At 38.4% G+C, this 27404-nt stretch overlaps 2 protein-coding genes and 1 long non-coding RNA gene across 5 annotated transcripts; 2 read left to right on the top strand and 1 right to left on the bottom strand.

Moving 5' to 3' along the window:
• The first annotated feature begins 4648 nt into the window (after positions 1-4648).
• LOC129351287 (tetratricopeptide repeat protein 29-like) lies at positions 4649-11490 on the top strand. The gene is given in 12 exon segments (XM_055020181.1): positions 4649-4775; positions 5432-5509; positions 6890-6949; positions 7030-7193; positions 7780-7956; positions 8028-8240; positions 8802-8837; positions 8840-8886; positions 8975-9066; positions 10137-10260; positions 10336-10425; positions 10983-11490. Coding segments are annotated over 11 exon segments (1212 nt in total). The 5' UTR covers positions 4649-4775; position 5432; the 3' UTR covers positions 11115-11490.
• LOC129351293 (uncharacterized) lies at positions 10999-12833 on the bottom strand. The gene is made up of 3 exons (XR_008604721.1): positions 12769-12833; positions 11486-11621; positions 10999-11139 (listed from the first exon to the last, which is right to left on the bottom strand). It is a non-coding gene; the product is annotated as an uncharacterized LOC129351293 (long non-coding RNA).
• LOC129351291 (sodium/bile acid cotransporter 7-like) lies at positions 12177-18921 on the top strand. Of its 3 annotated transcripts, XM_055020186.1 has the most exons (12): positions 12177-12417; positions 13319-13401; positions 13479-13615; positions 14232-14307; positions 14403-14441; positions 14524-14559; positions 15393-15476; positions 15933-16101; positions 16527-16578; positions 16769-16842; positions 17067-17212; positions 18367-18921. In XM_055020186.1, the coding sequence occupies exons 1-12, from the start codon at positions 12318-12320 to the stop codon at positions 18397-18399; spliced, it is 1029 nt and encodes a 342-aa protein (XP_054876161.1). In that variant the 5' UTR covers positions 12177-12317; the 3' UTR covers positions 18400-18921. The 3 variants fall into 3 exon arrangements, 2 of the variants coding, with proteins under 2 accessions (XP_054876161.1, XP_054876160.1); XM_055020185.1 differs by lacking the exon at positions 18367-18921 and having other exon boundaries at positions 17067-17272; XR_008604720.1 differs by lacking the exons at positions 15933-16101; positions 16527-16578; positions 16769-16842; positions 17067-17212; positions 18367-18921 and having other exon boundaries at positions 14232-14323; positions 15393-15460.
• The last annotated feature ends 8483 nt before the right edge of the window (positions 18922-27404 follow it).

Consider the following 27404-nt stretch of genomic DNA (forward strand, 5'->3'; position numbering starts at 1 on the left):
TTCATTGAAAAGGTTTTCAGCATCGGTCCAGAACCCGAATAAAATGAGATTTAGGTCATTTTATAGACTTGAAAGAGGTGAGTATTTATTTATTTATTTGCATTTGCCTGGTTTTCTTTTCTAAAATACAACTCAATAAAATGACAAAGTTAGACCCATTGTAGATAGAAACAAGAAGTAAATTTATACCCCAAAAAACTCAGAAATGTAGAAAAATTTGACTTTTACTCTTGAAACAAAATATTTCCGCTCAGAAATATCCTTGTTTTTCCAAGAAAATTTCTGAGACAAATCCAGATTTTCTGAGTCTTTTTAGAAGTTTACTCATTTCTTTTTCTTTCAACGATGGCCCTTATGTATCTCTCAGAGAGAGAGAAAATAAGTCTGTATTGCATGTTGATTACTGACTCTCATGCTTATTGTTGTATTTTTTAATTTGATTTTGAGTGAAATAAAGTAGCTGACGTCAGTGTGATATTTTTGAGATCATTTATTCTCTTTGTTTCTTCCTTTGTTCCCACCTGCTGCTGTTGCTCATCAGCTGGACCTTCAGCTTCCTGCCTCTGTTGTCCCCCCTTCACCTCCTTCTCTGTTTCCTTCTGGCTTTTCTCCTCCATTTTCCTCAGTTACGACGGAACATCTCGTAAACACGCTGACGACTGAACTTTTACTGTCTGACACGAACAGACAACAGTCTTTCTGCTTTACCACCCAAGCCTTGGCTGGCAGTTTGGTGGAAGGTTGTAAATTTTAATATTGGGTTGCTGTTTGAACACAACTGATGCCACACAAACTCATTTTCTTCAAGCTTTTCTTTTCATCTTACACACAACTTTATAGTGTTTGAGAAATTTGAGATACACTCGGGGTAAGACTTCGCCTTTGGTTCCTTTGAAGGCAGCTCAACAAATGTTGACAAGATTGCAATATAAAACAAGTATTATTAAGAAAAGTTTTTGTTAGACTAAGGCTACATTTTAAGTAAGCAGAACATGTTCTTTGCAAAAAAACAAAGGATGGTAAACAAATTTAATACAACTTGATTTGAGAAACAGTTAGAGAAAGTGGAGGGCGTTTTAATTTACTTGACTTGAAAGCCAATTAAAGTCTTAATATTAAAAATGCCTAATTTTTAAATAAGCTGTCATGCTAACATACATATTAACAATGAAACTGAATAGGAAAGCAATAAAATGAGCACAGTTTAAATTACCAATGAACTGCTGACATAAAAGTAAATAAGGAGTAATAAAGCCAGACTTTATAAGACTGTTTAAATGTATTTCATTTATTTTTAGCTATGGTTATATATAGGACCAATCCTGCCATGATTATGAATACATATATAAATGTCTTGATCTAAGTACAGCTAAAAGGAGCTTTTCAAATAAATTAGTGCCTCATTACATGCAACAAAATAATAAAAAGGACATATTTATTTAATAATTGGTCAGTTAATTTGGCAAACATATGTTCCTATTTAACTTCTGTGACACTGTCTCCATTTATATACTTTCATTTATTATTTTGTTGTGTTTAATGGCACTGATTTATTTAATTTATTCAAGCTGCATTGTGAGTATGTTGATTTAATGAGCATTGTTTTATTTATGTATTTATTCTTATTCATGGCAAGCTTTGTCCTCCATACTGCTACAGTGGAGCATAAATGTCCTCTTACTGTTCTGGAGTACAAGTTAGCATTAGCACTGTAGCACAGTAGCACTATTTGCTATTGTAGGACAAGTGAAAGTAAATATCCACTTTATGGTTTGCTATCTGCAACAGGAAGTTTGAAAAGGAGCATTTTAAAGAGTAATTAACCCCAAAATCAACTTTTTTCTGGTAAACTGCTTCAGTGCGTTCTCAAGGGTACTATCTTTATGTCTTCACATTTATTCAAAATTTTATTGTAATTTTGGTTAATTCTGAAATATTTGTCCAAAAATGAGAGAAGAGTTGGAATTGAAAGCTTTGATCGATAACTTTTCTTGCTTTGCACGTCTTTTTTTTTTATTTAATAAATCGCTGAAGGAAACAGATTTGCCCAGTTTTGACCTTAGTTTTCACTCTGAGCTGTGGACTGTCGTTGCTCTGTTGGTTTCTGACTGGAATATGTTTGCGGTCGCAACACATGCCACGCATGCTGAGTTTACACATCTGTAACACATAATGTGTCTGAGCTCACGCCTGTCTGACCTCTGACCTTGTGTAGCTGATGGTCTAAATTCGTTTCAAGAATTTTGTGTTATCTTCGTCACTGAGTGTCGGTGGATAAATGTGGTTCGTCAGCGTGTGAGTCTGTTTGTTCATTTACTACTATAAATAGAGAGATAAGCAGAAGTGACTTGAATCATGCAGAAAGATAATTGTTTGACGCCAAAGATAAAACATTTATTTTAAATAATTTCTATTTCCTCAGTCTGTGCATTTACACACTTTAATCTGGTTTGTTATTGAGTTACTCAGCCCTGCTTCTTTTACATACTCCTTAACAATTTTAAGGATGTTTTCACACTTTATTATCCAGTGGATCCAGTTGCAGCATTTGATATATTTTCAGCTGGTGTGGTTTTCTTTCTTGCTGCAATGAGTGAAACCAACCAAACAGTTTGAAAAACCTATTCCCCTGCTCGCCTGTGGTGGCGCTGCAACAAGAACCACTGAAGGAAACGACATAGTGAAATACCAGCACAACTTCCTTGTTCAAATAAGTAAACAAAAATGGAGTAGCGTCAGATTGTAACGGTTGTAGGATTTCTTTTTTTCCTTTAATAAAAGAACAGTCATTTCTGCTGCTAGCGGTAAACTTACATGTTTGTGTTGGTTGTATTTACCCAGAATGCCATGCGCTGTAATTCACTTCCTGCCTTTGGAGCGTTCTGCAGTCCCCTTAGCATTCATACATGCTTTCAAATTAAAATGGACATTTGTTGATGTAAAATAGACACTTTTTCATTCTCCTCTCTGATTTCACACTCATTTCAGGTTAAGATTTAACATTTTAATGTCATTGGTCAATATATAACTAGTCAGTAACAAGAATCAAAATCTCTATTTTATTATTGGTTTAACCCAATGGTTCCCAAAGTGTGGGGCGCGCCCCCTAGGGGGGTGCAGTGCCATTGCAGGAGGTCGCAGGAAGCAGTATGGATAAATGAAAAATAAAATAACAGTTACACTAAAGTATTTCACCGTAAAGGTGGTTTGTAGTGTGTTTTGTGGCAACCTGAAGTGTGAAATAAATTTCAGTGGAGTTTGAAAACAAAATATGTGTAAAGGTTTATGCCTGGTTGAACGATGTGGGCCCAGTTGATTTTTTTTTTCTTTTTTGGGGGGGATTTTATTGTAAACCATAGAGGGGCCCAGAAAATCTTTGGGAACCACTGGGGGGGCAGAAGAAGCTGGATCTAAGCCTATTATCTTCATCTGAACAGAAGGTTTGAAGGGGAAAAAGGGAAATAACATTTTTTATCATTAAGTCTGCTTTATTGGTCTATTTCCTGAGCTCTATTACAGAGATGAAAGGATATATTGACAATTACAACTAAATGCTTGATGTTTGGATTTACAGCCAGCGTCGCATGCAGTTTCCACATTGTTAGTCTCTTCTAGTGGAAAATGATAGTTTTAATTCTTGGTTGTCCCTTTAAAGCGCAGGCTTTAATCAACAAATTACTCCTGAAGCTAATTAGAATAAAAAGAACAACAAACAACCAAAGTCAAAAAGCAAATCAAAGCCAGACGCTCACTCAGGAAACAGCTTTCCATGCAGAATGTGGGACTTTATTAACAGCTCTATGCATAAAAGAACCAAAGCTGACCACAAATCGCGCGCCGTCACACATCAACTGAGTTTCCATCCAGTTGTGGTGGAGTTTGATGGAAAGTTTCACTGCACAGACCCAACATCTGGTCTTTGCTAAACATTTCAGCAAGAATATACTGGGGTTTGTTTTCCAGATGTGGGATAAAGAGGTGCTTTTAAACTGTGACTGAGATACACGTTTGATATAAAAAGAGTGCACATATCAGCTGACGTCAGGTTTTTCTGGTATAACAAGGAGGTCATTTATCTATCTGTCTCTTACTTAGCTATCTAGCTAACTAGTAATCAGTCTATCTAGCTCTATTTAGCTAGCTCGCTAAGGCTAGCGATCTATGTCTTGCTAGCTAGCTACCAAGATAGACAGCTAGCAAGATAGTGATATAGCTAGCTATGTTGCAACACAAGACTATGAAATAAATGAAGTTCAGTAACATCAACTGTAAATATTTTTAATATGCAAATAATGTTCCATTCAACATACCCATTTTCAAATGCAATAACTTATTTATTCAGCATATTATTTTAGTATATATTCTATCATGACACTTGTGACTTTTCTAACCTCTAGTCAAATTACTCATTTTGTCTTACTGCCTGTGGTAAAACACAGCAAACTCAACAAATCTGATTGTGAATTTTATTGGTTTATGTAGAAAATACCTTCTGATAATGTGACAATAATTAGGGCTAATATATGTCACTTGTGTTGCTCCTCTGTTTAGTTGATTTTAGAAGAGTAAAACAATTATTTTGTGACTAAACCAAAAGATTCGGGTACCAGTGACGTAACGCTTCCGCCATCCCCGTTGCCATGGTGACGACGTAGCTTTGCTGTTGTACGCTGACTTGGGAAACTAATCAGGCTAAATTAGCTGTTTGTATTTCTGTACATTTTCCCTGCAGTTTCACTGAGGAGAGACGCAAAGTGGCATCAAGAGAAGCTCAGGTTTGAATCAGGCGAGGTCGCAGTAAAATTAGCTGTGACATTATCACAGTAATTCTTCCGTTTGTGGCTCTTAAACCTAATGAAGTGCTGCTAGCTTCCGTTTTAGTTAGCTTAAGCTATAAAAGCTCCGAAGTTTAGCTGCGAAAGTAACTTTATTTTTAACTTATTGCCTTTTAATAATGTCCGCATTGTAATGTGCAGTGTTTCCTGATAGCAGAAAGCTCGTTTAAAGACACGATATTTATTAAATAATTTTTTGTTCAATCAAATGTGATATTTTGAAATGAACTTCTACCAAGTTAACGTAACTTATTTTAAGAATTATAAAAGTAATTGCAAACCCAACCAATACTGAATTACTAGCATTATTTACAACATCTAAGTAACATCTAGTTTTGTTCTTGCCAACCAGTAAATAAAATATGTCTTGTGTAATTCTAAGGCTGGTAAAATAACATAAATCAAATCAAAGAAAACCCACCGAATATGTTAATATTCTCAGTTTTTGTCAGTAAACCGTCAGAATTTAGACATGACAAGGACATAATAAAGAAGCAAAAATGTTCCGTTTAGAGAGAGAAGTTGGGCTGAGATTTGCCTCAAATGATCAGAATTGTCTCTGCTAAGATTTTAACTGGACTTTGTTATTTGTGCAGGATGAAGCAGATGGTGGAGATGTTCAGACACAGAAAGGTTTCGGATTCATCCATCCTTTCCAGAAAGGAAATAGCTCTGTGAGTCCAGAATGACTAACTGTCAGTGGTTTTCCATCATCAAATAGAAAAAACAATATATAGGAAAATTTATAGCAAATAAATTATTTGTGAGTTTAAAATGCCTAAAAGTCATTTTAGACAAAATGAGGCAAAATTTGGAAAAACAATTTGTGGTAGAAATAAACATGAAATTTCAGTCACAGTCTGCTTCTAGTTATTTCCAGATTAGATGAATTTAACTGCACCAATAATAAAATCACAAATTATCACATAAATATATCCTCCATCTTTCTTTTATGTTATTTCTAACTCTTCCAAAGGCAAAATGAGAATATTTATATGTTTTCTTCACTGTCAAAAGCCATCAGATATTTTCAAAATTACACATTTAAAAACTGATGTAAAAAAACCCAAAATGCAGATTAGATAAAATTCAGGTAAGTTTTGATGGTTTGGATCAGCTGTAAGAGAAGAAACGTGTCAAAATTTCAACTTTAACAAACATTTAGACCAGGACCTGATAAATCCTGATCTTCCACTAATCTAAGATCAACAACTGAAAACTATCAGAACAATGAGAGTAAGAGTTAGAGCGCCCTCTGCTGACAAGAAATAACCACCTACTAACTCAACATTATAAAGCAGTAATTTAAGAGATGTCCATAAATATGTAAGATCAACTCTATATAGATACAATGTGGTTCAAATTAATCTCAGTACAGACATTAATCTGGTCAAACACATGCAGTTCAAAACAAATGAGAACACAACGCAGAGAAATCCATTTCATGATAGAATAGCATTTAGAGAAAAGATGTATAGCATTGTTTTAATGCTTTGTATCAATGCAGAACATTTCGAAGGATACTCTATATCACTGAGACAGGTGTACTTTTTAAAGAGAGAAAAAATACCACGGAGTTTAAGACAAAAACAGCTTTGACTGGGACAAAGCTGTTTTTGTCTTAAACTGTTTGTGTTCTGTGCCAAGACACAGCTTTCTTTTTACAAAAAGACAATAAAACACACATTGAGCGAGGTGTACTTTCAATAAGAAAGGAAAATAATTCAGCATTAAAGCTAGCAATATCTTCAATCAGCTGATCTAGTAAAAAAAAATTATCACACAAAGCTGTAATAAATTCTTTGATGGCCCAATCAAAAAGACAATTCTAGAGAAAGAAGCTCTGAGCCTAGAGAACTTTCCATGGAACAGGAACGGCAGCAAATGGAGAGACGCTGAGTCAGGGGTAGTTTCTATGGGATAGAAAAGAGGAGCAGAGAGAAAACAGCAACATGAACTGTGATGTTTTAATGATCAGAGCGGATACAACATCAGGACTGCAGTGGTTTTCTGATTCTACGAGGGTTGACCTTTGATACTTTCCTGTTTTTCAGGTTCAGAAACACGCCGAAGCATTACATGTGTGTGGAGATGCTGCAGGACGGCTACCACAGGTAGCCTTCCCCTCCCTGCTATCACCCTGAGTTATCGATCGCACATCGGCTCGGCTGACTGATCCGTGTCTGAGTTTCAGGTCGTTTGCAGAGCTCTTCACTTTGCTGTGCTCAGACCTGAAGCAGAGGGCCAACGCCCCGCACAGATCGCCCCGGCTGCAGGAACCGCCACTGGAGGAGCAGCGGGAGAAACTGGAGACCATCCGGCTGCACCTAAGCCGGGCAGAGAAAGCAGAACGGGACGGTGAGGAGAGGAAGAAGATGGTCATCTGGAGTTATTTTATTAGTTGTGAAAAATCCGATCTGGATCCAAAAAACCATAAAATCATCTAGCTTTAGTTCAGAGCTGTGATTAACAATTACTTTACTAACTGACTGATCGTTTCTTCTGACGATTATTTGATTCGTCTGACGCAAGAAATTGGCAAATTCTGCGTATTTTTTGATTCAACATTTTTATTAGATATTAAAAATACTTCAAAGATGCAAGTAAAGACATAATTTAGTATCTTTTTAAATAAGGAAATAAATATTTTATTGCCTAAATTGCGATAACAATATTCTGACTATTAATCGATTATCAGATACAGAATTTGGGACATTCTGTGGATTTTTCAGTTCAATCCTTTTTAAAATTAATTATCAAAATAATCAATTAATCTGATACGTATTAATTAATCAATAATCACTGCTCTGCCTGTGTCGTTCTTTCAGTTTGTATACTCCAGTTAACAATTAATCAGTTACTAAATTAGTTGATAATTATTTTAATAATCGATTAATCGTTTAGTCCTACTGTAGTTTAAGTACTAAAGGTTTTTTTTGTGCAGGTTCCTGGACAGCTGTGTGTGAAGAGCGGCTGCATTTGGGTCGCTACTTCAACCATCCGACCGACATCTGGCTCAGCTTTCACTTCTTCCACAGCTGCGCTGACAGAGTGTTCGGAAGCCGATCCAAATTCGCCACGGAGGCCAGATTCCACCTGGCTGAGCTGTACCGGCAGCAAGGTAAGCCGTCACACAGACGCCGTCACGCCTGGAGAAACGCCAAATGTACGCAGTTGTGTCCCGTCCCCCAGGCGACCTGATGGAGGCGAGGGATCAGGCGGAGAGGGCCCTGAAGCAGGCGGAGGAGGGAGGCTGGAAGGACCAGGAGGGCCGGCCACTGAGGCTCTGGGGCTGCAGGGAACTGGGAGAAATCTACAGCCTGCTGGGTGAAAATTGCCTCGCAGCGAAGCAATACGACACAGCCACCATGCTGCTGCAGCTGGGATCCAAGATGGCTATTGAGGGTGAGTGGGAGGAGAATATGGAGTTCACACTAATTCACCAATTAGTGCACGTAAAACAAACATTACAGACTGACAAAAGGAGGAGTTGATCTACAAAATAAGTAGCAAATAACAGCAACAAAATTAAATTAGAACCAAAAAAATGAAGTAAACATTAAATGGATATATTTAGGACAAATGTAAAACATAACCAAATGGTGTCACAACAAAAACAGTAAAATTGTTTGAAATATTAGAATATACTTTATTTCTCTCATCCTGGCAATTATTGTCTGATTTGCATTATTTTGCTTTTCTCTAATATTTCTCGATTAACTGAGGGTCACAGTTATTTTGGGCAGAAGGGGGGAGAGGAAGAAAATAATAACTAAAAACGTTATGTGGTATTAATATTATCAGGCCGTCCGTTTTCCTCTGTTCTACCCTGGAGTTTAAACATGTGACCTATTATGCTTCCAGGAACAGGTTTTTCTGAAAAATTGTAGGTTTTTTGGTTGAAATGTATTTATTTGAAACCTAACTTAAGCATTTTGTCATGAGTCTGTAATCTGTTTTTTTCAGGCGGCGATAAGTCGGTGAAGGCCGAGTCGTTCTTCAGGGAGGAATGGGCTTACAGAGCTCAGGAGATCATGAAGCAGCCAAGGAGGTATCAAATCTTGACTTTAGCTGGAAACAGAAACATTATTCAGCTGACGAAAATAAATTCATGAGTGTCTTTTACAAATGACTCCCAGCTCTTCAACACCTGTGTAAAACTGTTTGACTCTCTGCAAGATGTTAAAGGTTTGGTGAAGTCCTACAAGGCCATAGCCAAGTCCTTACAAAGGTACGAACACCGACATCATCACAGATGTTTCTAGTCATAAAAAAATCAAACCTGGCTTCAGCTTTCTGGTCAATCATCCGACCAATGGTGGTGGCTGCATCATGCTGTGGGATGAAATGATGAGACGTTTCAAACAGAAGTCAAGTTTGATCCAAAACCTAAATTGTATTTAGCTAAATTTAGTTTTATTTTTGTATCACAGTTTCTCAGCTTCACCTCCAAAATCCTTTGGTTTGGTTTGGAAAAAAATACACTGACATTTGTTTTGTTTTTCTTAATACACGATTAAAATATTTTGAAGATACCTCCACTTTTGTCTAGTGGAAATATCTTTGTACACTTGAAATAAGACAAAGCAAGATATAGTCATTAAGTTCTTAACAGTGAATAAAAGTTAATAGTTCCACTGGCACTTTATTTCATTTATCACATGGGGAAAATGTCTTGTTATAAGTGAAAAAACAGCAAGGGGAACAAATGCTCTCTATCATTACTAAGGAATTATTGACTTGATCCTGATTGACCCTGATTGGCCCCAATTGGTTCTGGTTTGATCTAGTTGGCTTTGGTTGACTCTGATTGGCCCTGATTGGCTTTGGTTGACTCTGATTGGCTTTGGTTGACTCTGATTGGCCCTGATTGGCTTTGGTTGGTCTTGGCTGGTTTTGTTTGGCTCTGGTTTGCTGCGTCTTGCAGTCATAGCCAATCAGAAGCTTGAAAAAGGTAGTGGATAGTTTTTATTGCCATTTTTTCATTATTACAATTGTTGCACAAAATATCATGATTAAACTTTACGTCCATATCGCTGCAATGAAATCAGCCATATTTAAAAATCTGAAGTCATCAGCATTTTATGGTGTCATTCTTAGTGAGTCCCAAGTAGAAATTTGTGCATATTGTTTGCCGTGCACCTAGATATTAGTGAAAAATCTTCTTTGCTTAGACTGAATCAGTACATGAGCATGATCTTTTTCCAAAAGCTAATGGTCATGTAATGGTCTAAAGAGAAAATTTGCTTGGTACAACAGTTAATCAAAGTGTTGGTCGAAGGGTTTTTATCTTTCTAACAGCGAAGGAAACATCGAGGAGTGTATTGAAATCCTGGAGAAGTCAGCAGATCTGTGCAATAGCAGCGACATGCAGGAGAGGCTGGCGGACATCAGCCTGATTCTGGGCTGCATCTACAGCGATGTGGTACCAAACTGAGACACGTTAAGCTGATTATTATCCTGTCAGTGTTGAAGTGATTTCATCTGTCTCTTTCTGCAGAATCGGCCTCTGAAATCGTGTGAATACTTCCTGCAGAGTTACAAAGCTGCCTGCACCGCCAGAGAAGTGCTTCTGCAGCATAAAGCACAGGTGCATCTTTTTAAAATCACATCTGGAGACATCTGTTCGGTACCAGGAAACTGTAGCTGCATTTCCATTTCAAATTTTCTCAAAACTATTTTACGCTTATGTCGTTAAAACACAATTTCCTGTTGCTGTTTGCATTTTTTAAAAAAGGGTGTTTTTTTTGGTTGTATTTACCCAGAATGCCCTGCATTGTAGTTTGCTTCCTGCTTTTGGAAAGGTCTCCGGTCCGCTTGGCTTTCACATATACTTTTGTTTTGCTCCAGAATTCATTTAAACCGAACAAAGACTTGTAGGTTAACCAGATTTTACTGTTTTGGTCCGATTGCACGTTCACACTTCCGCAAACGAACCAAACTTTCGAGGCAAAAGAACCAGTTTGATTAAAGCAGACTAAACCAGACTGGTGAGAATGCACCTCAGACTTTTTGGATACAGTTCAGAGATAATTTATTTTAAAACTAAACAACAGCGGTGTGAGTGTAGATCCCTGAGGATCACCAAAACTACAAGTAAGGGCAGAGGATATCTCTCAATTTTCCTGTTTTCGTCACCTCTTTCAGGTGAAGCTGGGTCATACATCTGCACACTCTCTCATCAAGAGATACATCTTTGAGATGGAGATGCCCTCTCAGTCCTCTGTGACGCAGCTGGTGGACTGGAAGGAAACCAGAGGACACCAGGACTTCTGCTGAGGGTTTAGAAATTAACATTCAGCAGCTGATTGTTGAGAGGAAGGAGAAAACAAACAAAAACATATATTATTACTTATCTTTGCATATTGCCCACCACTTATTTTGTTCAAGAAATAATAAATTAACAGAATGGCAAGATTTCACATCTGAAAATAATTTAAAACTTTTATTTATCAGCAAATTCCAACTAAGATGATGTGATCTAACTAGTATTCAGCTTATTTATATTGATTCAGTTCATCTTTATTAAAGTGTCTGGAAACCTTTTGGCTTTCAGTTTAAACTCTATGAACTTGTGCCAGATGTCAATGGACCAACAAAATAAATGTTTAAACGCCAATGTTTTTGGTCAGAATGTTTTCACACTGTACCCTTTGAGAAGCCACTGGTCGATGGTGGTCAGCGCCAGGACCTGCAGCAGCAGCAGACGACCAGGGGGAAGAAGACCAGTGTGAACGACTGGACGAAGAGGTGGAGGCGAACGTGGAACAGCGCTTTCCTCAGCTCCTAACGGGAAAAAAAACAGACGTGACGATGGGAAGTGTCTGAGCTGCACCTGAAGGCATGTTTGATGTGTATAATGTAGTTGTTCTTTTAATCGTTTTTTCTTACAAAAAATTATTAGAATCTAATATTAACATTTCTCCTCTTGTCTGATTTAATTTATACTGTAATATTCTTTATTGTTTAAATATATTAACTTTAAAACATGTGTTATAATTAGATTTTTTTTAATAACCCTAAATTAAGTTCTATATTTTTTGTATCCCTTCTGGGCACACATGGTTTTTGCTTATGTATAATTAACTTCCGGTTTTAGATTTATCGCTCTTATTTTTAAGGGACAAGTTCCGGCTTTGAGATTGTATCCGGTATTTTCAGTTGTGAACGTTTCTCTGAAGTTGCAAAAGTAAACGGTTGAGTGGTTTATTTTGGGCTGAAGTGTGTTGTGTTCTCTGTATATTTTTTATATATTTTTTTTTTTTCAAACGTTTGTTACGGTAAGTTATTGTGCGCCTCTCTTCGGTCATTACGGTGGCGTCACAGCCCACGTGTCCGGAAGAGGCTCCTATTGCTCCGTTGGTGTTTTCCAACTGAACTCCGGGAAGGAAGAAGCAGCGGCAGGTTGCAGAAACCTGAGCCCGGCTGCTGCGATCGGAGGGCCGGCTGGGAGGCCGCAGGCTGAGCCCCGGCAGCTGAATCATGGGCCTCCTGGCGAAGCTGCGGAAGGAGTGGTTCATCATCGGGATAGTGCTGGTCATCCTGTCGGCCAAACTGCTGCCCGGTGTCGGTGTTAAAGGAGGTGAGCCTCGGAGTTCGGAGCGGTTGGGTCAAAGTTTTGAATGAATATAGAGTTTTTAACTTCAAACGTTAGAAACGGAGAGCTCAGCTGAATATAAATGTGAATTGATCCCAATTTATCTGGAAGAAGCTGAAATGTTTCCTCCTGCCTGGATCCTAGTGACACGTTGCATTCAGCGGGAATGTCAACACTCCTTTCACCTCTTATCTTTTAGTTTTTATAGGAAAAATCAGTCTCGGGATTTTCAGACTTAATCTGAGGACAGTTTTAGAACTACTGTAGAGATTGTTTATCTCTACAGTAGTGAAACAAATACTGATAAATAAGTAATCTAATGTAATTCAGCCTCACCTGTAGATAAGACAACCTGCTGGGCTGCTACTGTTGTGATGCCTTCAGGCGCGCCTCGAAAATCCTCCTTTCGATTTACAAAAACATAGGAATATGTATTTATTCTTGCCTTTTAAATTTTAATATGAATAAAATCTAAAAAATGTGGCGTTTTCTCCTTCCAGTAACATTCAGTGATTGAAAACAAAGCCACTTTATGAAAATATTTTCTACCATTTGTAATTTTTGTTTTCTTTTTTTTGAAGAAACAAAGAAATAATAAGCAATTAAAACTTAATCTGGTATGAAAAAACATCCAAGACTATTAACCATTGTTCTAATTTAAAACTTTTGAACAGGGGTGTCCTTAGTGTGGCACACTTTGTTCCACAAATGGTTCTTATTGTTCAGTTTCTGACCACAAGTCCAGAATGGTAGGAAATTTGGCCAATGAATGTGAGAGGTCAAAATGTTTGGACACCACTGCATCAGAACAACATAAACTGAAGGTCTATCAGCTGTTACTGTGGTTACCAGTGTACAATAGCACCTCGCTCTTCCTGCCTCTCAGGTCCACTAAAGCCAGAGGTCACCATCGCCTACATCGCCGTTTCCCTCATCTTCTTCAACAGCGGCCTGTCTCTGAAAACAGAGGTGAGAGTCAGCGCCGCGATGCCTTCAGGTGCAGCTCAGACACTTCCCATCGTCACGTCTGTTTTTTTCCCCGTCAGGAGCTGAGGAAAGCGCTGTTCCACGTTCGCCTCCACCTCTTCGTCCAGTCGTTCACACTGGTCTTCTTCCCCCTGGTCGTCTGGATGCTGCTGCAGGTCCTGGCGCTGACCACCATCGACCAGTGGCTTCTCAAAGGGTACAGTGTGTGTGCGTGTGTGTGAAAGAGGCTCTCTGTCTGGGTCTAAACTGTACCTGAGAGCCGAACACAAAGAGCCACAGTCACCGTTATTACAGCTGATTCTCTATGCAAGTTTAGGAGCAACATCCAAACTTCATGTTCAGGTTGAAGCTACTAAAACAGCAGCAGCAGCATTAGAAAATACCAAAAAGACAACTCAACATTATGTAAAAATACTTAAAACTGCCAAGAACATCATTTCTTATTATGTGTAACAAGGTTCCTCCAGAAAACTTGCTCAGCCCGGTGGTTGGGTCAGAGGTCAGTCACTCATCCAGCAGACCGTCATGTTTTGAGTTAAAAAATACTTAAAGTTGATAGGAAATTTTAAAATGCCTCTTGATAATTATGTGTTATTGAAAGATTAATATAAAGTCTACAAACTCTTAAAAAGTGCCAACATTTTAAAAGGACTTAAATAAGCAATGCTCAGCCAGGTGGGGGCACAAGTAAAGCCTGGTGGCCCGACGGGCTTTTAATACACTGTGGGTGTGTAGATGTGAATGTATTTGGAAAACGTTTTTTTCCTGGTGTTTTTACCCCAGTTGACCCTCTTCCTGTTGTTGTTGCCCAGGTTACAGACGGTGAGCTGCATGCCCCCTCCGGTTTCCTCCGCCGTCATTCTGACCAAAGCAGTCGGCGGGAACGAGGTGACGCTCACACCGGGTCGGTTCGGCCTGAGAGGCGATTGGTGAGTCGGCCTGTTGCTGTTTCCCTGCTGACCGCCTGCTCTCTGTGTCTCCAGGCGGCGGCCATCTTTAACTCTGCGTTTGGAAGCTTCCTGGTGAGGAGCGGGTCGGGTTTGGGTCGGGTTGGGGGCCGAAGCGGAGCGGGCCGGGATCTAATGATTTCTGTTTGTCCTGCAGGGGATTGTGGTGACTCCGTTGCTGCTGCTCCTCTTTGTAAGTCATAAAACATTCACTATACACAAAGATAAATACATAAAGTATTTATCTCTTTGCATTTTCTTTAGTAAAGGTGGTGTAACTTCCTTGTTGCATAAGTGTTTACACCTTATTTCATATCAGCATTCATTGGTAGGAATCTGTTCATCTAAATTATATTTATCTTTTTTACCTTTCCAAACCTTTCTAATTTCTTTTTCTAATCACAAAAAATGCTTGCAAACCATAAAATTACTCAAATTATTGTAAATTGGGCTTAAAAGATGTTCTTGTTGCTCTTTACATTCATAATTAAACCAATATTATAATGTTTTAATTCAGGGTTTCTTTACTATTAATCAGTTATAATTAAATCACAAAATCTTCACCCACTCTGGATCATCTATCTTCTATTTTGAATAATTTTTGCTTTAATTACTGCAAAAAACACAAAATATTGCCAAGTAACTCTGGTCTACTCTTGACTCCAAATATCTCAGTACACTTGAAACAACTCACAAGTGACTTTGCAGCAAGATATAGGAATTTATTTAGAGTCAATACATGGCTGAAACTGATGAAAAACGTACTATTTCTGATGGCAGATTATTTCACTAATAACATGAGAAAAATATTTTGTTACCAGTGAAATAATCTGCCACGAGAACTATCACTTCTAATCAATATTTAAAAATATTGGCTTAAAACAAGCTTGTATATCTTGCTGAAAAGTTACTTGTAAGTTATTTAAAGTGAACTAATAAGATGTTGTGTTTTTGCAATGTTTTGTGTTTTTAAACCATCCCAGTCCACTCTGGAGATGTTTCATTTTGTTTCTCCTCCTCCTGCAGCTCGGATCTTCATCCTCTGTCCCCTTCACCTCCATCTTCTCTCAGCTCTTCATGACGGTTGTTGTTCCGCTGATCCTCGGCCAGGTAGGAAGACGTTTTTGACGCACCACTTCTGGGCGACTTTGTTCCCGTTGACCGTGTCCAAAATCAGTGCTGCATCCTTCAGAGGCCGCGATAGATCCTAACCGAACACGAAGATTCCTCCAAATGCGCCCTTGTTTCTCCAGATTTGAAGGATGGGTTCGGCGTATCCTTCACGGCCCAAAAAAATCTTCACCCACTCTGGATTCATTGCGGGGCCAAGTGTTGAACTTGAGCGGCAATGGCGGTGAAGAGCAGCAATTACTGAAGCTGTGTAAATCTCAAATACCTGCTCAGTTTATCAGCACATGACCTTATTGCAATATTGCTCCGATATTTCCGATATGTCCGAATTCACAGCTTGTCTGTCCCGGTTGTCGAATATCCGCGGCTTTCGGAGGATGCAGCTCCTGAACTGGGACACACCGAGTTGCTAACCCCTCCCGGCTCGGCCTGCAGGTGTGCCGCGGTTTCTTCAGGGAGTGTCTGGAGCGCCGGAAGCCTCCGTTCGGCGCCATTAGCAGCGCTGTCCTCCTCATGATTATCTACACAACGTTCTGCGACACGTTCAGCAACCCCAACATCGAGCTGGACCCCACCAGCCTGCTGCTGGTCGTCATCATCATCAGTATTGAAGGCCTGACTGGAACCTTGTGGGTTTTTGGCTTTCAGCTTTTGGTTTGAAAGCCTTGAAATAAATTAATGTCAACCTGAAAACTAGAAAACTCCAACCTTTGAATTGGAAAAGGTGGTTTCAATGACAACACTGCCTGTGGTGATTGGTAAAGTTATTTTGAGGCTTTTTATACACTGCAAAATCAACAATCTTGCCAAACTGGAACAGAAATACTTTGTAATATTATGTTTTTGCAGTGCAGACTTTACCAAGAGGTGCAAATGCTTCTGGAAGTTTCTATGTAAATGTATATTAAGTAAATAAATGCATGTATTTTATAAATGTAGCTTTGCCTCTCTAATGTAAAGTAAGATGTTTCCTCTTGGATTCAGCTAAAATCGAGGTGTAAACGTTTCACTTTCTTTTGTTTTCTGCAGTTTTCTCCATCCAGGTCAGCTTCATGCTGCTCACCTTCACCTTTTCCACCAGGTCAGTTTCTTCATGAATTAACATTCGGCTCACTAACCAGTTTTAACCAGCAAATCTGTGCCTTTTGATACGCAGAAATTTCCAGGGCTTTTCTGGAGAATTTCAGAGAATCTGATTTTATTTTGGCTCCTTCCCTTTCTTTCTGCCTACAGTGGCCCTAACATGGCGTCACACTGTTTTTTCCTCTCAGGTCTGGATCAGGATTCAGCCCCGCTGACACCGTCGCCATCATGTTCTGCTCCACACACAAGTCTCTCACTCTGGGTACTGTCGGCTCCCAACATTACTGTGTTTTTAATCTTAACTGAACAAACAAGTTTTGCATTGAATGACAACAAATCAAAAGTAATGACAAGCCATAATGTATAAAGAGTGAAAGACAAAATGGATTCAAATACACAGTTTTATGAGGGGAAATACAATTTTTGTTATGTGGAAAACCGTTTGGCGTTGCTGTGAGCGCGACTGAACGCCGGCTTTGTGTCCAGGAATCCCGATGCTGAAGATCGTCTTCGAAGGCTACCAGCATCTGTCTCTGATCTCCGTCCCGCTGCTCATCTACCACCCGGCCCAGATCCTGCTCGGCTCCGTCCTGGTGCCGACCATCCGGAGCTGGATGACGAGCCGACAGAAGGTAACCCAGTCGCTGTGGAGGCTCCCGGGCTGCTGGCTGTGCTCCAGTTCTGACCTCTGACCTTCTGTCCTCTCTGACAGACTAGTCTGTTGTTGAGATAGACCACGGCTGAGTGAGTAAAGACTGACCCCAAGCAGACTGTCTCTGCCTGACACTTTAAGTCAGAGTGATTTGTGCCGCTATTTAATTATCCCAGACTATCCTGTTTCCTTCCGCCATCAGGTGGCGCCGTTCAGCCCAAATTAAGGTCTTCAAGAGGCAACGATGAAGAAAACTTGGCTTAAAAAATGATTCGATTAAAAATGATTGTTTTAAAAATACAAAAATCCTTCAGTTAAATAATAAAATAGAAAATCTTTCCTAAAAATATAGAAATAGCAATGAAAAAAATAAACCGAATAAAAATTATTCAGTTGATTAAGATAAAAAAAGAATAGTCATTAAATATAAAAAAGTATTCATGAAAATAAGTTAAATGATAAAAAGAATATCAAAGTAATTTTTCAAAAATTACAAAATAGCAATAAAAGTCAATAAAATTTATAAATTAAAAACAAAATATAAGTTAATTTAAAAATTAAATAGATATAAAAAGAAATATATTAAATTTAAAAATGTCTTTAATTTTTGAAGCTTTTTCTCCCTAAACAACATTTTCATAATTTCTTTCTGATATTTCATCTTTATTCTGTTAATGTAATTTCTTTACTCTGTTTTCTCTTCGTCTGGTTCTCAATACGTCGTAGTAGATCTTCTATAAAAGCCCGTTTCTCATTAAGAAGTCTCTTTTCCTGGAATTTTTATGACATTTTTCAGTCTTTAAACTGTTAATATTAGAAAGTTATTCTCATAATTTCAAAATGATAAAACCTCTTAGTCTTGCCTTTACAGTATGAACCGTTTAATTGCTCTGATTGGCTGTAAATTAGTTGAGAGTACTATGTATTAGCGCCCCCTGCTGGTAAAAGCCCACATTTCACCTGCTGGGATCAGTGCTGCAAAAATTAGCTTCTCTGTTTGGTGGTGGGAAATTCACTCCTTTATTTCACCATTTCACTTCCTTCTTCATCAAACTATGTCAATGAAACACAATTAATTAAAATCTTTAACAAGCATTAATATCAGTGTTTTAACATGTTTTTTTTCTGTTTTAGGGGATCAAATTATCAAACCTGCAGCCGGTCTGATGCGTCAGAGCGGCGGAAGGATACAAAAAGTGCCTTGTTACGACCAACAACAACTAGGACCTCCAGGTGGCAGAGCGGGATTCACTGTTTGCCATCAAAGCCTGTTACTATTTTCTACAAAAAACAAACAAAAATCACATTTCCATTGTTTATATTGTTTTATATTTAAATGAAATGTGTTTTTATTTTTTTATATCTTGAACTTTTGAGGGAAAAATAGTGCTGGGGGAAAAGGATCTATTTTCAGGAAGTGGGTGAGGTTTCTGGGACCAGTTCTGTTATTTGTTTTCTATTCTGGTTCTTCCAGCTTTGACTGCCAGAAACTGTAAATGGTTTTGTTTAAATTAATGCTGGATTGTTACATTGAATATAGAATGAACATTAACAGTTTGGCCTCTTGACCCTTTCTTAATATAGCAGAAGGAGTGTTGGTGTTACACAGACAGGGGGCGGTGTTGAGCTAATCACTCATATTTCTAATCGACAAAAATAAACAAATGATCTCCTGTTATTTAACTTTAATATATCTATTGTGTTATTTAAACGCCACAGTTTCTGTTTGGATGCGTTTCTTGGGTTTTAACCAGGTAGTTTGTTCTTTTTCATTTGAAATAATACATAAAACAATATTTTTATCACACATTTCATAAAATGGAGCCCCAAAACAACGCAGCACCTGGTGTTTAAGATGGAATATTCCTCATGAGCATTTCGTTTGCACTGCAGGACAAATCCATGTGGAAATAATTCCTTTTAGTTGCTGGTTAGACAACAAATTGGCAACAAATCGACTGGCGGCTCATTAATTTTAGTGACCTGTCATTTTCCAGGACAGATGGCGCTTCTGACACATCGTTTGCAAGCAGAAGTGGCAGCTAATATCAGCCTGTGAAATATCTGGGGGGGTTGACGCGAAATTAGGCCATTTAGGAAACATCATTGTCTAATGTAAAGTCTCCGCCTGCAGGGATAAACCACATATCACTGAAAATAAACTGGATTATTACCTTTATGTGACTTAAAAGTTGAAAATGTTATTTTTACACATGAGCAGACATATGATGATGTATTTGAGCCACTATTAATAGAAGGAGAAAATATGTGCCAAAAATCTCAGCCATTTCCTACATCTAGCAAGGAAATTTTGTGAGTTTGAAAAGTTGCTGAAAAATAACAAGAAATGTTCTATTAAAAACACTCAATTTCTAAGTTTTGAAAGTCACAGATTTTCTGAAAAAATGACAAATTTGGGAATTAAAGTGAGAAATTTGAGAAAAAATTTGACATTTGAAAAGTCAAATTTGTAAATTTGAGATTTTTGACATTTGAGGAAAGTGGCATTTTAAGTCGCCAATTAATCTCAGACTTTATTCTGAGATTAAATCTTTGACCTTTGAAACTCAGATTTTCACTTTTTCTAGAAAATTTCTTAATTTCAAAATTGAGGAAAATAGTTTTCTACAGTTTTTGTATTTGCTCTTGACAAGATCAGTGAAACATGAATGGACTATCAAGGAAACAACAGATTGAGTTTAGAAATAATAGCCACAACGTAGTGGAAGGGAACCAATTTGTAAGTATTTTTATTATATCCTCAGACAGTTATAGGCATGAAGCAACGTGTCAACATTAGTCAATAAAAACAACAACGATATAAAAATATGATAAAAGTACTTAAAATTGTTGTACTAATATAAAGTAAGCGTTATGGCAACAGGTTTGGGATATAAAGGATAATATCCATTTCTTCTTAAAAAGGAATTTCCTCTGGTAGATTTGACATTTCTTTCTGTCATCGTTCGCTTCCCTATGGAAGAGGATTATGGCCACGAAAAAGAATCTTCTCAAGTGACTTTAATCCCAGAATTTGTTTTTTCTCAGAATTCTTACATTATTTTTCCTTTGAATTCTGACAGAGATCTCAAAATTTTTACTTTTTTGTATGAAAAAAATGACAGAATATGAATTTTGTGAAGTTTTTTTTTCTTTTTTTTGGTGGGCCTTGTCCTCTTCTGGATGTTTAAAATCGGTCTTTATGAGCCTCTCAGTTTGAAGGTGAAGCCAGAATATCGTACTCCGCCAGAAGCACAAAGCTGTTCTCTCTGATTTTTCTAACTCTGACCAAATCACCACACTCCTGGAGGTGAACCAGCCCTTGGTCCCCTCTCCCGTACTCTCGCTCGCGGCCGTTCAGCGTCACCTCAGTCCGCCTGCCGCAGGCCTGCCGGTAGACGTACCTCAGCCCGACCACCAGCACCATGCCCAACCCGGCTGGCAGCCCAGCAGCATGCCCAGCTCCCAGGCGCTGTGTCTGGGAACAATGTCCGGATACTTTCCTTCTTTGTCTGGAGCGTCAGCGGGATCTGAGGGATGCTTTGGTTTGGTATCCGTGTTTTGAATGTTTGGTTTGATCTCTTGGTCATGATTTGGTCTGAGGTTGGGATAAGGTTTGGGGTTTGGATGGACAAACTTTCTGTGTGCCGGAGAGGTGAATCTAGTCTCAGAGTTTGGTGCATGGTGGGTTTGGGTTACCAACTTCTGATCTAGAGTGATTTTATGAGGTGCGGATGTTGGTTCTGATTTAAGGGAGGTGATGGGTGAAATGAAAGATGATGAACTCACTCTTAAAGATGGTGAGGTAACTGAGAAAGAGGGAGTAGAAGAAGAGAAAGTCGAGGATTTAGAAGTTGAGGACGTTGAAGTAGGGGAAGAGGGCATTGTTGGATAGTTGGAGGCACTGAAGGAAAAAATGGTGAAAGGGGTAGAGAAGGTTGGTGGAGTGGTAGTTTGGTATTTAGTAGAGGTTAAATGGTGAGGTATGGATATTGGGGAAGGTGATGCTGGTACAGAATAATTTGGGGTTGTTTGAGGTTTGTTCTGAGATGGGCGAGAAGGGGAATGAATAGGAGATACTGATGTGACTGAGGTGAAGTTTTCACTGCGGCAACTAGCAAAAGAACTGCTTAAGGAATTAGACACTGAAAAAGATGATGAAGTGACAAAACCAACAACTGGGACCATGGTTTTGGTATTACCTTGAAACGTAGGATCATTTCCTCCTGAGGAGACTGTGACTGGTTGAGGAGTTACAGAAAACACCCTTCTTGTTTGGGACAGTTGTTTGGAAAAGGGTCTCAAAAACTCTGTTAATGAGTCAAAATGGGTATTTTCTCCCTGGAGAGAAATAGGTTGACTTTGAGGCAGAGTTTGCTGAAAGATGGGGATTGTTTTTTTAGGTGAACTCGTTTGTTTTGGAGTACTTTTGGGTCCTACAGAAGTTTGACTTGCATTAGTTTGGGACTTAAGATCTACAGCCATTTGAACCCTAGAAGAATTGAACGAAGATCTTTGGTAGGATGGGGTTACTTCGGTCTTGACTATCTTCAATTGGGAATTAGACAGGACACTGTCACCCAGTTTCTCTGTGCTGCTTGAGGTCTCAGACTTTCTTGATTTGTTTTTGTTTGGGTCTGTCAAAGTGTGGTTTACAGGAGTATCTGTACTGATAAAGGTTTCCATTGTTGGACCTTGGGTTGGTATTACCATAAATGTCCTGTAATGTTTTCCTCCAGGATTGTTTTTAAGTTTTAGCTCTTGTGATTTTATCTGGAGATCATTGCTCTTTGTCCATGTGTCCATTTGTAAGGGTACAAGAGAGTTTAATGCGGAATATGAAGCAAGTGGAAACTGTGCTGTAGTGCCTTTATATGTGTATCAGGAGGTGATGATGGTAAGGGAAAGATACTTGTGTAAGAAAAGGGTTTAGTTGTTATCCATTTTGACACCCCTGTGAGGAATCCAGGAGACTCATTGATGGCACTTTGAGGAGATCCTGAAGTTAAAGTCTTCCTTGCAGCCACTGTTTGAGTTGTCCAAATTACAGAGCTGTTTGTTTCTAATGTGTGATCATCTTCGGTTTGTACTTTCAAAAATTTCAGAATCTCCGTTGCATTTTTTATATTGGAAGGCCGTCCAGAGAAGGAAGCAAGAGTAGCTTTTCTGATAGCTTTAAGCGCAAGGAGGGGAAAAAGGACAAAGACAAATAAATAACATTTCACAACACCTTTCATTTTCTCAACTTTCTCATTGTTTTTAGCTAATAATGAGCACAGAATGCCAACCTGTCTGGGCAGTAACAGTCTCTTGCACAGCAACAGTTGTGCTTGCTCCATCCGCCATTTTGGTTTTACTGCGTCTCCAAGCACTGGTCTCCGATCACGCACCACTGCAGACTCAATACCAGTCCAGTACACGAAGTAGGATTGTACCACAGTTATGCTGGCGTACAGATTAAAGACAAATATGGAAAAATAAACATTTTGATTTATTGGAATTCCCTAAATAGCTTGTAGTGATCAAGAATTGGCAGCTTACTGGAAGCGTATGTCTCCCTTTGGCATGTCAGGAGCTCTCCACACAAACGACAGGTTCCTCTTTAGCTGTTTGTCCGAGTGTGTGACCGTGTCACCTTCAAACAGGCAACGTAAGGTGTGGGTACCTGGTGGAGATCGAATCCAGGAGCCACCCACCAGAAGTGGACCGAGTCTCTCTGTCCTGATACCAGAACCTTCTCCAAAATCCTTCCTTTCCCCACCAATACTGCGAGCCTGAAGCAGGAAACCCATGAAGTCTCTGGAGCTTCGTACAGTCACTGAGCGCCGAGACAGGGATTGATGGACATACCAGAGGGAATGTGAGAATCATTTAAGGTTAACTACATAGAACCTTTACCATGTTAGCTTTTAGTTAAATTCTGCTAGATGTAAGCTGTGCAGTTAGGTTAACTGTGTTAGCTGTTAGCTTTACCGTGTTAGCTTCTAGCTAAATTCTGATCATCCTTAGCTGTGCTGTTAGATGGACTCTGTTAGCTAAACTTCTGAAAACTAGCTAACAGGCTGTGTTGGCAGGCTGTGTTGGCTTCCTTCTGTTTGCTGGCTTGTGTTAGCTGCTTGGACTAATTTGTTAGGTGCTAGCTAAATTTGGCTAGACGCTATCTCTGCTCTGCTGATAAGTGTTAGCTGTTAGATAGACTCCTGAAAGCTGCTCGACTGTGCTAGGTATTAGCTTCACTATGTTTCCATGCCTGTGTCAGCTTTCAACTCTACCATGTTATCTTGTAGCTACATTTTGGTAGATGTAAGGTGTGCTGTTTGGTGGTTACTGTTAGTACTTAGCGTAACATTGCTAGTTATATTGTCTGTGGAGAAGATGGTTAACTGTTAGCTGGCTTGTGCGAGCCTCAGTTTATTGTTAGCTCCAGTCTTATTGCTAGGCTAATTGGAAATAGTTTAATGTTAGCAGACTATTAATTTTAGGTAAACTCTTACGTATTGTTAGCTTGACATTGTTGCCTATTAGCTTGCCTGTTAACACACGACCCTACTTTCAGAAACGGAACCTTTAAATAACTGAGTTATTTGGTACCTGTCATTAGCTGCCCAGGCAGGTATGAGGATGATGAGGTTTGTAAGGTGATGAAGCTGTGCTTCGGGTCCAGGGATGAGCACGGATGTGTCGAGGAATCATTTCCTGACAGGAAGTGAGACTTGCTCCGTGGGAGAAACATAGGACGGGCAAAACCATGGAGCATAAAACCACAGCTCCACCCCAAAGAAGGAGGTTGGATGACATCATTAAACCTGCATAATTACTGCCATTAGAAATTAGACCAACAGGTTGCAGGATAAGAGCAGAACTGGCAAATTAATCCAAAAACTATACATGGGAATCAGAGGGATTTTTGTAACAAAACTTAATTATATACAACAAAAGTGGAAAAACTAAAATGTTTTACCAAAACAGATGATTTGATAAATAGAATAGACAGTACTACAAATACCCAGAGGACGACGCTGGACTCTTTTCCTTCTGTGCACATAATTCATTTATTGATTGTCTCTGTTCAGGAAATCCTAACACTTGTCTTTGATTTAGTTATATCACAATTAAATTTAAAATAGATTAATAATTTTTCAAATAAGTTCAATGAAAAATACATAAAATTTTAAAATAAATATTAAATAAATTCAATGTAAAATAAACAGTAATAAATAATTTTTAAGAAGTTACATTTAAAATAAACAATGACATTTTAGACAAGTTAAATTAAAAAATGAACATTTGATTTTTACACCTGTTCTTACTAAAAATGATGGTAGCATGAATCAGGAGCGTCCTCACCTCTCAGCGGGTCTCCTCTGCAGCTCTGCTGTTTGCTGCAGCTCTGAGGCTTTTATCCGATCTGGGAGAAAAGAGGACGACTTCAGGATTTCACAGGATCCACTGGAGCGAGACACATAGAACCAGAACCAGTAGAACTGCAGAATCTACCCAAACGCTAGTCTATCTCATCTTCATGAAGTTTAAAAAAGAACCAAAGCAATAAATTCACATATTACCAATGTGTTTTACCTTGAGGCAAATCTTGTCTCTTCATTATTTATTATTGTTAATTTTGCTGATAAATATAATTAAATTATACTTAGTAATTTTGAGCAGATACAGAAATAAAATGTTCATATATATATATAAGTGAAACAAAGTATTTGTTTTGTAATTTATTTTAGTCACACTTTTTAGATCAATTTTAATGAATTATTGATTTAAAATAAGCTCCTAAAGTTTACTGAAAATTTATCTGAGTTAGCTTTGTCATATTTCAAGTATACTAAAATATTTGCATGAGAAACTATAGACCAAAGATACTTGGTATGATTTTGTGGTTTTGCAGTGTATAACTCAATTTGTTATTTTGTTGATACAAAAAGCCAAAAGTTTCCATCACTTTGTGAAGATTTTACAAATAAAAACTAAACTTTAACTCAGTCCTAACATTAAAAATGTGAACTGTGATGTGATTCCTTGAGTTCTAGGTGAGTTTTCTCTACGGATTATCTGCAGGATGTTGGCCAGCTGCAGCCGCCTCCCTCCAGGATCTCCTGGACGTTTCTGTTGATCTTCTTTCTGAGCTCATTTCGCTCCAGAGCAGAAATGAGCTGCGGTGAAGGAGAAACTAAACACAGCAGAGAGAAAGGGGGAAAACATCGTTTTCTGGACGGATGAATGGATTCAGGAGCAGATCAGTCTAATGGGATGCCGGGCAGGTTTCTGAAGCGCCTGCTCGTCGGAATGTGTATTTTTTTTGTTTTGTTTTATTTTACTTTTAAATCCTATTTAATAAAGCGCGACTGCGCAGCCGCTTTTTAACAGGCAGTGAAACATCAGTCTGGGTCAGGCTGATGTTATGCAAACACAGGGGGAGACATGAAAAGAAAGGAACAAAGAGGAGTGGGTCACATTAACCAACATGCAAAAAGAAAGAATGAGTGGAGATTAAGACTTGGAGAGAGAAAGAAGAAAAAGTTGAGCCAAATTAACAAGATATTTTCTTCTGTGGAGGAGCAACAGGGAACCAAACAGCAGACATTGGCTGTCCTGGACTGGACATAAGATTGTTTTCTATGTGTTTAGAGATTTAATCACAGCAATCGGCAAATAACTAATCTGTTTGATCAATTTTATAGATTCTTCAGAGTTCAACTTATTTAATATTTTCAAATTAGGAATATTTATCTGGACTTGAATGAAAAGATTTCTCTTGGTTTTTTTAGTTCAAATTTGTTTTATCTGATCAATGGTCAATCAAAAATAATCATGTTTGAACATAAAATTTCACTGAAGACAGTCAGTTTTACTCCAGTTGATTACAACAGAGGTGTGTTTTTATCTGTTATCAGGGATTTTGTGTGTTTAATATGTTACAAACCTTTTCAATATGAATTACTTCAACATATGTTTTGTTTTTAGCGTGTTTTTATGAAAGTTGTGCCCAGGTTTATCTTAAGCCAAGTGACACTATCTGGTTAGAAGTTATGAGAAAAGTCTCTGTTCCTCTTCTCCTTCCATCATGTTAAAATGTAACAACAAATGAATCCAGTTTCTCCCTAAGATGAAATTTATTACATTCCTTCAAACTTTTTTTATTTTTTTTTTACACTTTTTCTCTTTTTACTGATGCTTCTTGTAGTGAAAGGTCTTTGCATAAATGGCTGACTCTGTCTCCCTCTGCTGGCTGTAACAAAGAACTGCACCTTTCTATACGTCTGTGGGTGAACCGCAATCAGAAATAACCTGATTAAAATTAAGAAAATTAACTTTTTAAATGATACTTTCATTTATTAAAATGATTCCATGGTTATTCCATGGTTGTGGCAGCAACAACTAACATGTGCATCTTTATGAAGGAAATTTAGTGATCTCTTCTTTGCAGAATTGTTTTAATTTATCACCTCCATGTTTGACTGTCACTGAGGTGGTTTGTTTCTTAAAGGCTTTAATTTAGGTAATGAGACAAACACTTTCCAAAATGGTCCATTCTTGTCTCATCAGTCCAAACGTTTGGAAAAATCAAGACGTTTTTTTTTTAGCAAAACGTGAGACGAGACTTTGTGTTTTTTGTTTTGGTGAGCAGTGGTTTTTTGACCAGGACTCTTCCATTTCTGCCAGTGTCTCTTTCTTTCTGTCCTTAACTGAGGCAAATAAGTAGTTTTGGGTTCTTAGTGACCTTTCGGATGAGCCGTCAATGCATTCTTGAAGATAGTTCGTAGTCCAGCCCCTCCTGGGAAGGAACATTGTGATAGTCGCATCCAAAAGCCTTAGAAATAGTTCAATCCCCCTGATCAGGCCCTTATCAGGGGGATTAACAAGAAACAGTAATCAGAACAACAAACAAACTCCTCATGGTCCGTTTTCATTATTTTTTTTCACCAGATTTATTGCAAATTTTCTAATTCTATAATTGAAACTGGTACAACTAGAACCTGGACTCCAGTTGATTCTTTAGGAGCAACTCGTTACTGTTGATGATGTAATACCCAAGGTGTCGCCCTGTTCTCTGCTCACTGTTGTCACCTGTCAGGCCAGAGTAGGTCATGGTTGTTGGGTCCCTCAGGCATTGGGTACACATGCTAATCATCATCTGATCGGCCCACCAGTACATAACGACC

Source organism: Poeciliopsis prolifica, unplaced genomic scaffold (assembly GCF_027474105.1).
Source record: "Poeciliopsis prolifica strain line A6 unplaced genomic scaffold, Auburn_PproV2 SCAFFOLD066, whole genome shotgun sequence".
Taxonomy (NCBI): Eukaryota; Metazoa; Chordata; class Actinopteri; order Cyprinodontiformes; family Poeciliidae; genus Poeciliopsis; species Poeciliopsis prolifica.